Source organism: Hibiscus syriacus, unplaced genomic scaffold (assembly GCF_006381635.1).
Source record: "Hibiscus syriacus cultivar Baekdansim isolate YM2019G1 unplaced genomic scaffold, ASM638163v2 tig00111689_pilon, whole genome shotgun sequence".
NCBI lineage: Eukaryota > Viridiplantae > Streptophyta > Magnoliopsida > Malvales > Malvaceae > Hibiscus > Hibiscus syriacus.
This window is the reverse complement of record NW_024063154.1, coordinates 616,109-630,416: the sequence shown is the minus strand read 5'-3', so window position 1 is coordinate 630,416 and position 14,308 is coordinate 616,109. Positions and strand designations below refer to the sequence as shown.

At 35.1% G+C, this 14,308-nt stretch overlaps 3 protein-coding genes and 1 pseudogene across 4 annotated transcripts; 3 read left to right on the top strand and 1 right to left on the bottom strand.

The window, feature by feature from the left end:
* The first annotated feature begins 266 nt into the window (after positions 1-266).
* Positions 267-1,736, top strand: LOC120167562 (annotated as a pseudogene).
* Positions 1,737-2,353: 617 nt separating this feature from the next.
* Positions 2,354-2,984, top strand: LOC120167617 (gamma carbonic anhydrase 1, mitochondrial-like). The gene is made up of 3 exons (XM_039176576.1): positions 2,354-2,468; positions 2,694-2,761; positions 2,793-2,984. The coding sequence occupies exons 1-3, from the start codon at positions 2,354-2,356 to the stop codon at positions 2,982-2,984; spliced, it is 375 nt and encodes a 124-aa protein (XP_039032507.1).
* A 3,188-nt stretch (positions 2,985-6,172) lies between these two features.
* LOC120167560 (uncharacterized sugar kinase slr0537-like) lies at positions 6,173-9,085 on the top strand. Its single transcript, XM_039176541.1, has 8 exons — positions 6,173-6,543; positions 6,936-7,202; positions 7,292-7,363; positions 7,485-7,523; positions 7,759-7,866; positions 8,123-8,220; positions 8,339-8,450; positions 8,622-9,085. The coding sequence occupies exons 1-8, from the start codon at positions 6,379-6,381 to the stop codon at positions 8,868-8,870; spliced, it is 1,110 nt and encodes a 369-aa protein (XP_039032472.1). The 5' UTR covers positions 6,173-6,378; the 3' UTR covers positions 8,871-9,085.
* Positions 9,086-9,424: 339 nt separating this feature from the next.
* On the bottom strand, positions 9,425-11,819 carry LOC120167559 (ornithine carbamoyltransferase, chloroplastic-like). Of its 2 annotated transcripts, XM_039176540.1 has the most exons (6): positions 11,576-11,819; positions 10,818-11,152; positions 10,507-10,638; positions 10,132-10,407; positions 9,520-9,715; positions 9,425-9,439 (listed from the first exon to the last, which is right to left on the bottom strand). In XM_039176540.1, the coding sequence occupies exons 1-5, from the start codon at positions 11,769-11,771 to the stop codon at positions 9,533-9,535; spliced, it is 1,122 nt and encodes a 373-aa protein (XP_039032471.1). In that variant the 5' UTR covers positions 11,772-11,819; the 3' UTR covers positions 9,425-9,439; positions 9,520-9,532. The 2 variants fall into 2 exon arrangements, with proteins under 2 accessions (XP_039032471.1, XP_039032470.1); XM_039176539.1 differs by lacking the exon at positions 9,425-9,439 and having other exon boundaries at positions 9,453-9,715.
* Between the last annotated feature and the right edge of the window lie 2,489 nt (positions 11,820-14,308).

Sequence of the window (14,308 nt, the reverse complement as noted above, 5' to 3'; positions counted from 1 at the left end):
ACAATTCTCTACGTGTCTTCGCCACTGAGTTTGGAGAGTTTTCCAGAAATGTTTGAATGACATGGAATTTTAACCTCCTGTTTGCTCCTAAACAAACAAGAACTTCAACATGACACACCAACAAATTTACCTTTAATGGAAATAATTTGTGGTCCTTAATGGTTTCGAACCACTTTTGTTCCAACCACAAGGCTATTCTTGCCACTTGACGTCCCTCATTTCGTCCATAAATAGTGCCCCGTTTGTGTTCTCCCTGCCAAACTCCATTAGGAAAAAAAAAAACAATAACTCAAAACCTCCTCACTGGGTAAGTAGCTGAAGAATTCTTCAATGGCCGGAAAGAGTAAGATTTTGATCATCGGAGGCACCGGATACATTGGGAAGTTCATCGTTGAAGCCAGTGCAAAAGAGGGTCATCCCACTTTTGCTTTAGTAAGAGACTACGGTCTCTGATCCCGTTAAGGGAAAAATCATTGACAACTTCAAGAACTTAGGGTCCAATTGCTGAAAGTAAGTACATATTTTGAGTTCTTGTGAATGTGGCACATTCATTAGAAATTTAGAGTGCTGAACTTATTTTTGCACGCGGGGGGATCTTTACGATCATGAGAGTTTGGTGAAGGCAATAAAGCAAGTTGAGGTGGTGATATCTGCAGTAGGTCGCAGTTAGGAGATCAAGTTAAGATCGTTGCTGCCATTAAAGAAGCTGGGAACGTCAAGGTTAGTTACTCTTTTGTTCTTTTCTTTTTCTTATGCGAATTCTTCATTCCATTGTAAGGGTTTCTTTTTCCTATCTGAACAGAGATTTTTCCCTTTGGAATTTGGAACTGACGTTGACCGTCATCATGCGGTTGAGCAGGCGAAATCAGCATTCTCTGTCAAAAGCTCAAATCCGTCGTAGTATCGAGGCTGAAGGGATCCCTTAAACTTACGTGGCCGCTAACTGTTTTGAGGGCTATTTTCTTCCAAATTTATCACAGGCAGGAACCACCACTCCCCCAAGAGACAAGGCCGTTCTCAATTTTGCCTATGTCTCACGATCATATATATCTGGTATCGATACCGCATTGCTCCGTATTCGGATCGTACTCTATGTTGCAGCTGTTTTCAACTATCAAGGTGACATCGGCACCTACACCATCAAGCCGTTGATGACCCCAGAACATTGAACAAGATCCTATTCATCAAGCCTCCTAAAAACATCTACTCATTTAATGAGCTCGTTGCACTGTGGGAGAAATTGATTGGCAAAACCCTCTAGAAAACATATGTTCCGAGGACCAACTTCTAAAACAGATCCAACGTTGGTGAATTCCCGCCTCGCTCTTGTTTTATTCATCAAACGATGGCCATGTTGAGATTTATGTTGGTTTTTTCCATATTTTCTTTTTTGCAGAGGCTCCAATCCCAATCAATATCGTACTGTCAATCAATTATTCGATCTTTGTTAAGGGAGACCACACCAACTTCGAGATTGAACCGTCATTCGGAGTTGAGGCTTCCGAACTATACCCTGAAGTGAAATATACCACCGTGGAAGAATACCTCAGTCGTTTTTGTTTAAGATGAACCATAGCTCCTTGTTAATGTACACCTAATAATCGAGAAGCTGTCACCGAGATTTGTGCTGACGGCTGTGTGTGTTCATAAGTTTCTTATTATCATTCGATCCGAATGAGAACAACGGTGTTGTTTCTATATTATGAAATATAAGAGCCGCTGTTGTCTTTACTCTTTACTTAATTCTCTGTTATCAATGAATTTGAACAGAACAGTCATGGAATTTACTTGCTTATGTTGCTCTAATCAGTCGAAACATGAATCCATACATTATTTTGTCAAAACAATAGAATTTTAAATGCGTCCCCACAAATGAATTTCCTCTCTAAAATACCTCGCCCAAAACAACCGAAAGGATTAACCAGCGGAAAACGACAGCATTTCCAATATTAAGAACTGTAACAGTGTAACCTACCACTAGTGTCATGTAATGGGTAATGACTCAACTCGACCCACTGCCATTTCTGATTCTCGTGTCAAATGCCAGTCAGTCACAACTCACCCCCACTCATCCACTGGGGAACTCCGCTTCAACCTCTCACTGCTAAGGCAAAATCATCCGTCTAACATTAGCCGTTGATTTTGACTTCTACTGACGTATTTATCAGGAAAAGGATGATTTCTGAGATCTGAAATCTACCCTACCTCGTGCAGAGGAAGATATAATTTTATTGTTCATTTGAATTTTTTCAACAAGATTAGATTGTAGTTGTTTAGGTTAGGGCTATTCTTTGACATTATATTTTACTAGATTTTGCTGATGGTCGCACTAATTTTTATCGGTGAGCAGGAGATGTCAAAAGGCATTAGTGTTGGATCTGGAACTAATATACAAGACAATTCGCTTGTTCATGTGGCAAAGTCTAATCTAAGTGGGAAATCATCAGGGACAATGAAACGGATGGGGAGTAAAATGCATCTACTATAAATATGAAGTTCAGACAACATAAAGATAAGATTGGCCTTATGATTCTTTGGTGGTAAGTCTAGTGGTAACTGATATAAGAGAGAGTTTCTACTGCTTTTGTTAATATTTTGAGACAGGGTGCTGAAAAAAGGTGTTTAAATTTTTAAAAGTTTTAGTACAGTCTGTATAGATGATGCCAGTGTTCTATCTTTATTGGTTATTACAGGTGTGGGGAGCGAATCTAGCAATGTTCCTGAGGAAGCTAACCGATTAAGAGGCAGCATTTATTTCTCAGTCAGCCACCAATTATACCAACCTTGCACAGGCGCATGCAGCCGACAATGCAAAGCCCTTTTACGAGAATGAATTTGAGAAAGTCCTCCGCAATAAGTTTGCTCGTAGGGATGAAGAGTATGATTCAAATTCAATGCTGGGCGTCGCACGAGAAACTCCCCCGGAACTAGTTCTACCAGACAATGTCCTATCTTACAAGGAACATAAGTCTTCTCTAATGTGATCCTTTTCAAAAAAAAAAATTAAAGGGTTTTCTTCAAGCTTTTGACATCAAGGAATATATTTTCTTATCTGCAAGTATATGGCAAGAGGGATGATTTTTCTTTCCCAATAATGCCAGACATATTTTCGAATAGATTTATGGCCCCTTTTAAATTCTATAGAAAGCCAGTCATTTCATCACCATAAAAATGTATTTTGTACGGTCACCTGTAAATTTGTATGGTCATATATAAGTACCTAATAACGATCTAGCTATGGAAAACTGGTAGTGAATGAGTGAAGAAGAAGAGAAGTGAGGACGAAGACTAAGCTTGATGTTATTTCAGAAAATCAGAACAATACAAAGTGTTTAGGAGAATTACAAAGTATTCGTATATTTGCATAGTGGACAGGCCCACTATTTATAATACCAACTGATTAGCCCAACTGAATAGATTCAGTTATAACAGATTAACCATCAGTTATAACAACCTTCAACCGGTTATAACAACCTCTATTACATAATACTCTAATACCTGTGGGATGTGGGGTCAGTTGCATTATTCTGCAGTTGGTGCTGCAGTGTTTACATGGTCAACCTCAAGAGCAAATAAAGCTAGTGGCCACTGGCTAACTTTAAAGTAACAGACCATTATTAACTTCTTACAGCATGCTGGAATCTAACCCATGTGCGAAAATTCCTAACCCCAAAACTCTAGATTCTAGGCTGTAGCCATGTTAAGCTAATGCTAATCTATTTCAGTGTTTATTAATAATGCTAATGATCCCATCTCTTTCTGCAATAATTAAGGAAAATCGTTGATTGATCCGAGAATCTAAAAAAGCCAAAGATACAATTAAGCCTCCCCGTAATTTCGGCTGCCTTTTTCTGACCGATCTTTATAAATATCGTACAAATCTGATATTATAGATCATCTTCCATCTTTTCTCTACATTTTGGTGTTTAAGTGCTGTGTTTATTTCCCCCATTGTCTGTGGCCATTAAAGTTAAACCCATTTATTTGTAAGATTACGAATGGCTTTTAATCATGAATTAGGATGATAGTGCAGTCAGAAGTGACTGTGAGCAAAGCTTAACCACTGGTTTGTTAGTGGTGTATATTTTATATGAGATATATGTATTTATTAAATTATCTAATTTGAGTTTTGGAATTTTAATGCAGTAGGGAGTTTAGAATTTAACAGGATAGATTGAGGAGTGATGCGATAATATTGTCTTCAAAAATTTTAAATCTTCATATAATTTAAATAATTTTTATATTTTTATTAATAATTTAGTTTTATTTCCTTTTAAAATTTTAATATATATATATATATATTTAAAAATTCACATATCTAATATAAAATGATTAAGCTTCCTGATGCAAAAACCAGACAACCATTCAAACTTCCAATATATAATAGTTGTAGTTAATACGTTAATTAAATTCATAAAGATTATGCAAAACCAGACCATCATTCAAGCTTTCATTTAATACATCAATTAAATTCATAAAGATGCACTACGTTTTGGCTTTTTACCGGATATTACGCTTTCTAAAATTAAACAACCTCACGAGATATTGAGGTGGAACTCGACAATAGAGAAGCGGTGGAGATCCTCAATGGTTATCCAAGAATGCATGAGGATTCAGCCATCAAGACAACACGTAAACTGCTTGGCAAACAACGGAACATCAAGATTTATTTTGTCCGAAGAGAAGCAAATGGAGTTGCAGATGCCATGGCACACTTAGGATGGAACGATAGATTGGAGCTGAATGTTCTAACAGAACCACCGGGAGAGATCCAAAGTAAACTGTCCCGCGACAGGATAAGGGAAACTTAAGTTTTTTTACACTGCTGGTGCAGTACTTTAATTGTAACCAAAAAAAAATTAACAACGCCATATAGATTAATAGATATCATTAACATTTTGAATAACATCTTAATGTCATGTTAGATGAATACATATTATATTGACAACGTAGATAAAAATACAGATAGTCAATCGTAATTTTTTTAGGTTTAAGTATTATACGTAAAGTAGGTTCAATCGACTATATATTTCTTATATTTTAATAAAAAATATATTATTGGAAATTTGAATGTCTAATTTTAAAAATGGTAATATATAAATATAAAGGCCCTACATTTTGTTCAAGTTGGAATATTGCAAATGATTATTATCTTTCGTCTGGGGCTGGGTGTGTAATTTTATATGTTTCTTGATATTTGAAGTCTGCAATGGAAGTATACGGCGATTATTTCTTGTCTTCCAGTTTTTAGCTTTTAGCTTTTAGCTTTTGTTTCTGTCCATGCAATTTACATTTATTTTTCGATAAAATATATGATTATTAAAATACGTTAAAATATTATTTATTATTATATTAAAATTTTAAAACTTATAAAATTAAATTTATCATATAATTAAAAAATTAATTTTATCAAATTATTATAAATTAATTTTATCAAATTATTATAAATTAACTTATTGAATTGTAATAAAATAATTTTTTATTTATCAAAATTTATTATTATTTTATAACATACAATGATTGTTTTTTAATATTTTAATAAATTTAATAATTATTTTATAGTTAATTTTTAATATAATTTAATGATTATTTATATATTTTGAATTCATGATAATTAAGTATAATTTTAATGAAGGGCAAGAACCAAGCCCCAATGCCGATGTTCCCGCCTTCCAAAAAACCGAACTGCAGCAAGCTCTTAAATCATGCCGCTTTCCAATGATCCAAAAATGGCAAAACAAAGTGTATAATACTTTAGAGTAATTAGAGAGTTGAACTTTGGTTATGAGTTATATGCATGAAACTACTTTCACCTAAATCTCCACACCATCTGTTTCAGTACTATATGGAGTTTCAGACATAAAGAAAGTGTGTAATGTGATGATGATTATCAATAATCCATCTCAGAATGGTCGATCAAGTGCCTGAGTTTCAATGCAACTGTGATAAAGGTTCCGAAATTGCTTTCACAAATTGATTTCAGCACAGTGGGAATTATTGAATGGGACACCTTTTTACCAGTTAAAGGAGTCAAGTTTACGGAATACCATTCGTATTAGCCGACGAACCCCAAGAAAACTTAGCTGTCCGAATCATGATTCAGAATCTACACCGTTGTTGGGGCCAAAAGGCCGATTTTTGTATTAATAAATAGAAATAAAAAAGGTAGTTTTTTTTTTTACTTTATAATAATAAAAAGGGAGTTAAATAGGCCGAAAGGGGGAGCGTGATATCGCGGACTATCCACATCTGCTTGCAGTGCGGTTTACGCATCTTTAGCCCTCTGCCTATATAATAACATATGCTCTTAGCGAAGTCAGAGTCTTCAAGGAATCCGGGAAACTAGAAATAGTAATAGAAGAGTCACCACTTAAAACCATGGGAGTGGAAGCTTTGTTAAACAACAGGGAGGCTGGGCTTCAGCTTGAACCCAAGGCCCCTGTTATACTTGGACTCCAACCAGCCGCCCTCATCGATCACGTCGCTCGTGTCGATGGTTCCTTGCTCGACCAAATTCCCGGTGAACGCGGTGGTTCAATTCCAGTATGTTCTTATTTTTTTGTTACTTTTTATCCAATTTTCTTTCTTTTGTTACCTTATAATTTTCTGGGTTTTTGACTAACAGGAATGATTTGATTGCTTTGAATTGCTCCCGTTCTACTCTTAATTTCGAATCCCAATGTGATGGGTCTTTTTTGAGTTTTTCTATCTTTTTTTTATTGGTTCAAGCTTGCGCAATTTCTTGTTGCTATTTTGGTTTATTCCTGTCATTTTCCATCTTTGGTTTCCATTCCAAGTGTTCCCCAGAGAAAAGTAATTACTTTCAACCTTGGAACTGAAATCTGTCTTCTTGGTTGATAAGTATGAGCATAATCATACAGTTAGTACGAACTTGGAACGAGGTTCTGTTGTTATTGAAAGCTATCACTGTGTAGGTGGCGATTGAAGAGCTTGAGCACATACTAATGGAGCTGAATAGACACATCCTTGCGTCAGCTGCTGATGGTCAATCTCCTATAAAGACTATGGCTGGGGGAAGTGTTGCAAATACTATTCGAGGACTTAGCTCAGGCTTTGGGGTTAATTGTGGGATGATTGGGGCCTATGGGGATGATGAGCAAGGTCAATTGTTTGCAAGTAACATGAACATTAGCGGGGTTAACACTTCAAGATTGAGAAAGAAGAAAGGAACTACTGCTCAGGTGATCATTATGAATGCAATTTCTATGAAATTGAATTGTGCTTTAAATGGTTAAGTGTTGAAACTTTCTTGGTAATTGTTATGGTTCAGTGTGTATGCCTAGTTGATGCATTTGGCAATCGAACAATGCGACCTTGCCTATCATCCTCTGTAAGAGTTCAGGTGAATGTCACAATCCCCCTTTTTTTCATATTTAGTTTTCTTTCTTGATTTTAAGGATATATGTTTGCTTCTTTCTGAATAGAAACTCACAATCAATTTTTATTCCCTTTTTTCTTTTCAGGGGGATGAATTGACCAAAGGGGATTTTAGTGGCTCCAAGGTGAGTATTATTTTATAGAATTAAAACAACAAATCTACATTAGCTGTTTTTGGATTTTTCTTCCCCGTCAGTTATAAGCAAGGAACCTCGATTGTCATATTCTTTTCATCATGGTTTTCAATGACTTAAGAATGTAGATGGATAGAATCACATTTAGAACACATTATATCGTTCAGCACTTTGCAGCTGGTTTGATTGTGGAGCATTCAACTTAATGGTTTTTCTGTCATTGCAGTGGTTGGTGGTGAGATATGGAGCATTCAATTTGGAAGTCAATCAAGCAGCTATAAGAATTGCCAAACAAAATGGTGTCTGTGTTTCGTTGGATTTGGCCAGTTTTGAGGTAATTAACGAATAGGGTGAAATAGCCGGTCTATGTTAGCATGTAACCAAAACAGTTTCTCTACTTGGATATTTTGAAAGTGATCATGAAAGGAAATTCTTTAGATTTGTGGTTGCTATTCTACTAAAGTGGTGGTATATCATCTCTGATTGGCATCTTAGTTCTCAATTCACAATTCTTCTTTGTTGTTGTTTTCAATAATCACAGTTTTCAGGTTCTGAATATTTTATCTCATAAAGCCTATGACTTTTATCAGATGGTTCGGAATTTTAAAGAATCTCTTCAACAGTTACTGGAGTCAGGGGATATAGATCTATGCTTTGCCAATGAGGATGAAGCAACTGAGTTGCTGAGGTGGCTGACACTTTTTTTCATAGTAATGAATGGAGTCGTTGACATTCAGGCTTTCAGAAATTGATGCATTAACCGCATGTGGTAGCTGCTGATACTATTTTCTGTTTTACTTCTTTAGGAGTGAACAAAATGCTCATCCCGAAGCTGCACTGGAATATCTGTCCCAGTATTGCCAATGGGCTGTGGTTACATTAGGGTCCAATGGATGCATCGCGAAGCATGGACAAGAGGTTCATTTTTTTTTATCACTTCAGATGCAAATTCTTACTGTTTGAGATACTATCAACCTATCAATGCCTACATTCAAGGATGTGTTTTGCTCTGACAGTTACCGTTCTCAACTCTGAAAATATGATCAAACTATGCCCTTCTCATAGTCTGTTGATTTCCTTTTATGGCAGATTGTTCGAGTTCCAGCTATAGGGGAGGCAAAAGCGATTGATGCCACAGGAGCTGGGGACCTATTTGCTAGTGGTTTCTTATATGGATTGGTGAAGGGTTTAACCCTTGAGGAATGTTGCAAGGTAGGCTCATGTAGTGGTGGATCAGTGATTCGTTCCCTTGGGGGTGAGGTAACCTCAGAGAATTGGAAATGGATGTACAAGCAAATGCAGATGAAAGGCCTCTCACTTCCTGATATGCGGAACTGAACATCTACATAATATAAGAACCATTCCATTCCACTTGCATTGCTATGGCTTTACTTTTCTGCAAGCAAAAGGGCAGCTTTTGGGGCTGGATTGACGTGTTTACACGACTCTTTATCAACGTAAGCTTCAACATATATATTCAATGTTGAGTCATCGTTGAATTATTTCTGTAGGAACTTCTCTGCAATGGCTTTAATCCTTGTATTGAATGTTATCAAAGGAAAAGACTTATTTTACCTCGTTCGCTTCCTTCGTTGATATTATATTAAACAGCATCATAAAATTGTTATTTTGAGCATGAATCATCACACTACAAATTATTAGTGCTAAATATCTCAAACATGCAATTCAATCCTAATGCCCGCACAATCCACCTCGGTCTTCCAGTGAAAAAAGCAAGTTGAAAGCATTCATCTTGATCAAACATATGCACCAAGATATAAAAGATGACAACACATTATTGACACTAGCAATGTACATCTACTGAGACAGGATTGTAATCTGCACGCTAGATAGTAAAAAAATATTGAGTTTCGAACCCTTACACTCATAAAAAGAAATCAAAACTCAAAAAAGTTTTGATTGTGTCTAGGATGAAAATGTAGTTCCAGAAGTAACATGGCGTAACGGTTTCTTTTTGTAAATGCAGCAATGCCATGCAATTATAACCCAAGAACATGGAGCATTATAGCATTCTGTGCGTGCATGCGATTTTCTGCTTGTGGAAAGACGATGGAGTTTGGAGCCTCAATAACATTGTCAGTCACTTCTACTCCTCTTTCAGCAGGCAAACAATGCATGAAATAAGCTTTTGGGCCTGCTGTCTTCATAAGAGCATCATCAACCTGAATCGAAACATGCAAATCAATCAAGACGGACACACAATTGAGATTGATCATACAAGGGAGGAAATTTGATAAGCAAAATAAATAATGATGGAAATTAGGTATAGAATGGAACACAGCTGATCAGGTTTCAATCCATTCAAGAACTGAACTATGTATAATGCAATTGTACGCACAAGTTGCAACACATAAATCTAATTAAAACTCATAAGATATCATTCATAATTCAAGCAGATATTTCTAATTATATATTTAAATAATATTAAAGCATAAAGGATTTTAGCATTTAAGATGGCATTGTCAAACCCAATACCGGCATCCCAGGAATAGCATTATGAACTAAATTAGTATCGCTATTACCCAATGTTTATATGATGATATCAATATCTAAAAAGAAGAAACTGAGCTAAAGGCACCTGAAATCCTTGAAACACTTGACGACGATATGCAGCCTCTTCCTTTTGTCCCATGCTAGCCCACACATCTGAGTACACGACATCAGCATCTTTAACTGCTTCCTTAGGATCATTTGTAATCTCAATCTTGCTGATCCCAGCTTTCTGTGCCTTATCAACAGTCTCTTTATCTGGCTCAAAACCTTTAGGGCAGGCACAGACAAAGTGGAAAGGAACAACTGAAGCAAGCAACAACCAAGAGTGCACAATATTGTTTCCGTCCCCAACATAGACAACCTGAAATTTGCATTCACATAAAACCAAAGTTAAACTGTACAGACAATTCTAGATCCGCAATATAGAACATAACAAAGGTGCAATGGAAAGAAAAGACACCTTTGTTCCTTCCAACCGGCCAATATGTTCAATAATTGTGAGTGCATCTGCCATTATTTGACAAGGGTGGTTGTAATCTGTCAAGCCATTAATGACAGGTACACTGGAAAATTTGGCCAAATCAAGAATGTCCTGCAACCAAAATGAAAATGAATTGCATCTTTACTCATAAAATTAACCCAGACTAGAAGATGCATCAAACACAAATCATGTGGACCTTTTAAAGCAATCCTCTGTTCCCAATGTTTCATTTAAGCAACAAAAACCTTATATATAATAACTCCACAAAATCTCACTAGTTAGTATCATACCTGATGAGCAAAGACACGTGCCATAATAATGTCATTATAGCGAGATAAAACCCGAGCAACATCACGAGTTTCTTCACGTTTACCCATCTGGATATCATCTGGTCCCAAATATATAGCATGACCTCCAAGCAAGAAAAACCCAGTCTCAAATGAAACCCTTGTCCTCATTGATGGCTTTGCAAAAATCATAGCCATGGACTTCCCCTTAAATGGAGTAAAGGACCTATCTCCTGATTTCAGCTGTGCCTTTACCTCTGCGGCCCTATCTAAGATCTTCAATATGGTGGCTTTATCAAAATCGCTACTATGCAAAAAATCCTTCTTCTCCCCTTTTGCTGCAAAATAACAAGCAAAACTGAGAAGTACCATAAACCATGTAAAGCTAACAATGTGTCCATTCAAACTATTGAACAGAACTTTTGCAAGAGCTTTTGATACATTTAGTATTTGATTAATTTTATATTATAAATGCTGCATAAAATTTTGAACAAATAGCGAACGAGCCAAAAAAAAAAAACTTCAATTATAGATGAGCTCATAAGCATGTAAAAGTACAAAACCTACATTACATGAAAAGAAGAACAAAATTATCTTTGCACTAAACGTTTCAATTATTATGCCATAACTAAGTAACAACCCTAACTCCAAGCACAGTAACCAAATTAACTTCTCAAATGAATTGTGAGATTATGCCCATCCCAATACAGAAACAAATAGAAGTTTTCCAAGAGACTAAAGTGTAAAACAAAGAATCGAACCTGTCCCATTGGCGGAGGAAGAAGGTGGTGACGTGGCAGAGGAGGCCTGGCAAGAGATATGGGTTCGGCGTACCAACGAAGGAGCAGCGAAGTAAATGCTAGAAGATCGGAGATTTCCGCCGTCGAAGGAGGAGGCGGGGACGGTGAGAGGCGACTGGTGTGACCGGAATGTGCAGTGGCCAGATATCGCCGCCATTGTTTTTGGTGGGGAAGCGAAAATGCCGGTTTTTAACGGGACCGGGGGGGGGCTTAAGAAGGGGTTTATTAAGTATGACATTTGTATTGGGTGCTTGGACAGTGAATAACATTAATTTCTTTTGTTAAGTATATAACGATCTAATAATTTTAAAAATTTTATTTAAAATTATATATTCTTTAATAAAAGAAAACACATATATTTTGAAATAATTTCAATTTTTTAAAAATTTTAGTTTCAACCCTTAAATCCACGCCGACCGTCATTTTTTGTCGTTGATGAAACTCTACTCGACCTCATCTTCCCCCAATGATCAAAATCCTTATAAAATTACGACCGATCGACAGTTGATCAACGACGAATCAATGTTTTATACTCTGCAAACCCCATGATGAAAATCGTCATCTCACACGATTTTGACGGTCAATTGACGACAAGTATGGTAGCATATAACTAGGATGATGACATAGACTATGTTGCGATGGTTGTTGTGGCCGAAAAGGGCGTCAAGTTAGAGTTAGGATTTGAAAATTTTAGGTATTTTGAGACTTTTTATAATTTAAAAGCAATTATGATTTTTTAAATATAATAATATTTTAAATAATTTTAAAGAAAATTAAAACTATTATATTGTGATATGTGTCACTTAACGGAAAAAACTAACGGTAGTTATGTACCAGGCATTAAAAGTGATCACGTTTGTAACATTAGGCACCTCGATAGTCCAAAAAATACTATAGACACCTATTCAGGTAAAAAATGTATAGTTTAGGTACTTATTTATGTATAAAAGCCTTAGTATTACAAAGGTTAATGTATAAATAAGTGTCGATACTATATTATTATTTTTATTTAGGTATCTAAATTATTTTTTATTCAATTTAATTGTCTAACGTTATAAATGTTACATACCACAATTGTAACGATCGTTACAAAATTTCTTTATCGACCACATATCACGTTTAAAAGAAAATTAAAATTTATATTTAAAATTAAAAATTAAAAACTATAATTTTTAAAAAAACCTTTGATTTTTTTAAAATCTAAAAAAAAACTCTAAACATTAAAAACCTTAATTGTAAAATCTAAAAATCAGTCGTCTATGAACAATTATCGCAGTTTTTGCCGATCTCCTAATGACCGTCACACTACCCCTAAATTCCTAAACTTAAATTCTTAAATTCCAAACATTTAATCCCTAAAAATCTTCTAAATCTCTGTGACCAACCTTGACAGTCCATCGTTTGCTCGACCGTGGCAGTCGACCGTTTGATCACTTACCTTCGGTCATTCTGCAATTTGAGAAAAGTGAACGAGGATGCAGGTGGGAGGAGACAATTACAGGTACGCAGAATTGAAGGAATTGGTTTTTTTTAATGATTTTAAAATAATAATTTTTAAAAAATAATATTTTTAGAAAAAAATTAAAATTATATAAATAGTAAATGTATCATTTAACATTCTATTTTACTTATGTCCTGTGTACTTAAAATTACAGCGTGTATAACTTTAAATATTTAGATTGATTGAAAAATAATTTAATTAACTAAATTAGAAAAATGATATAATTTGGACATTAATTTTTTATATTAAACATATTATAAAAATGTATTTTTTTAAATGCAAAATACACAAATCATCAATTAAGTTTTTTATCACTCCTGTTTTAATCGTCCAAATTTAAAAAAATATCAATTTAATAACCAAACTATATACATTAAATTCTTTTATTCATTTCTCCGTTAATTTACTAAGACTTCACTAAGATGTGACATTTTAACCATTTGTTTGACTTTTCAAATTTTTTATTTCCGCATTTAAAAAAACAAATTTTTTATTTCCATTTATCGTTTTCTTCTTTAATTTCATTTCTTCTTCGTTCTATCATCCGACTGTTAAAGCTACAGAGGATAAAACTGAGAATCTGGAGACATCAATCGATCAACTTCTTAATGTTGAAAAGCAGATTCATTGGCTGGTGATGTGATCGCTACCAAGAAAGCCTTCACTAAGATTTTACAGCTTTGCTTTGAAGCTAAATACTGAAAATCTCTCAATGAACAAATCATTAATTTGTGCAGAACCTTGCATTTGGCTTCCCTAATCCTTCTCGAAAGCTTCTGATCATTTTTCTTTTATCTTTGAAACTCAATGACTTGGAATCATTGTAAATTACAATGCTCTCTTCAAACACGTCCTTCTCGTTTCTCCGACTCTTCCATACAATAATATGATGCAATTCGTTTTGTTGTTTAAATAGAGATTATGGCACTTCAGTGATCATCAGCGACTACCCTCTCTTCTCAAAACTGCTTTAATCATTTCGACGAGTACCCTATCTTCCCAAACCGACGTTATTTTATTAAGTACCTCAACTATTAAAAGTTATAGAATGGTCCCTTAATTATAGGATGTTATTTTATTTAGTCCTCTGACCGTTAAATGTTACAAAATGGTTACTAAACTATTCATATGTTTTACACTCGTATTTTTCTATTAAAAATTGATGATTGTTTGAGCTGGATGTTAACCTATTG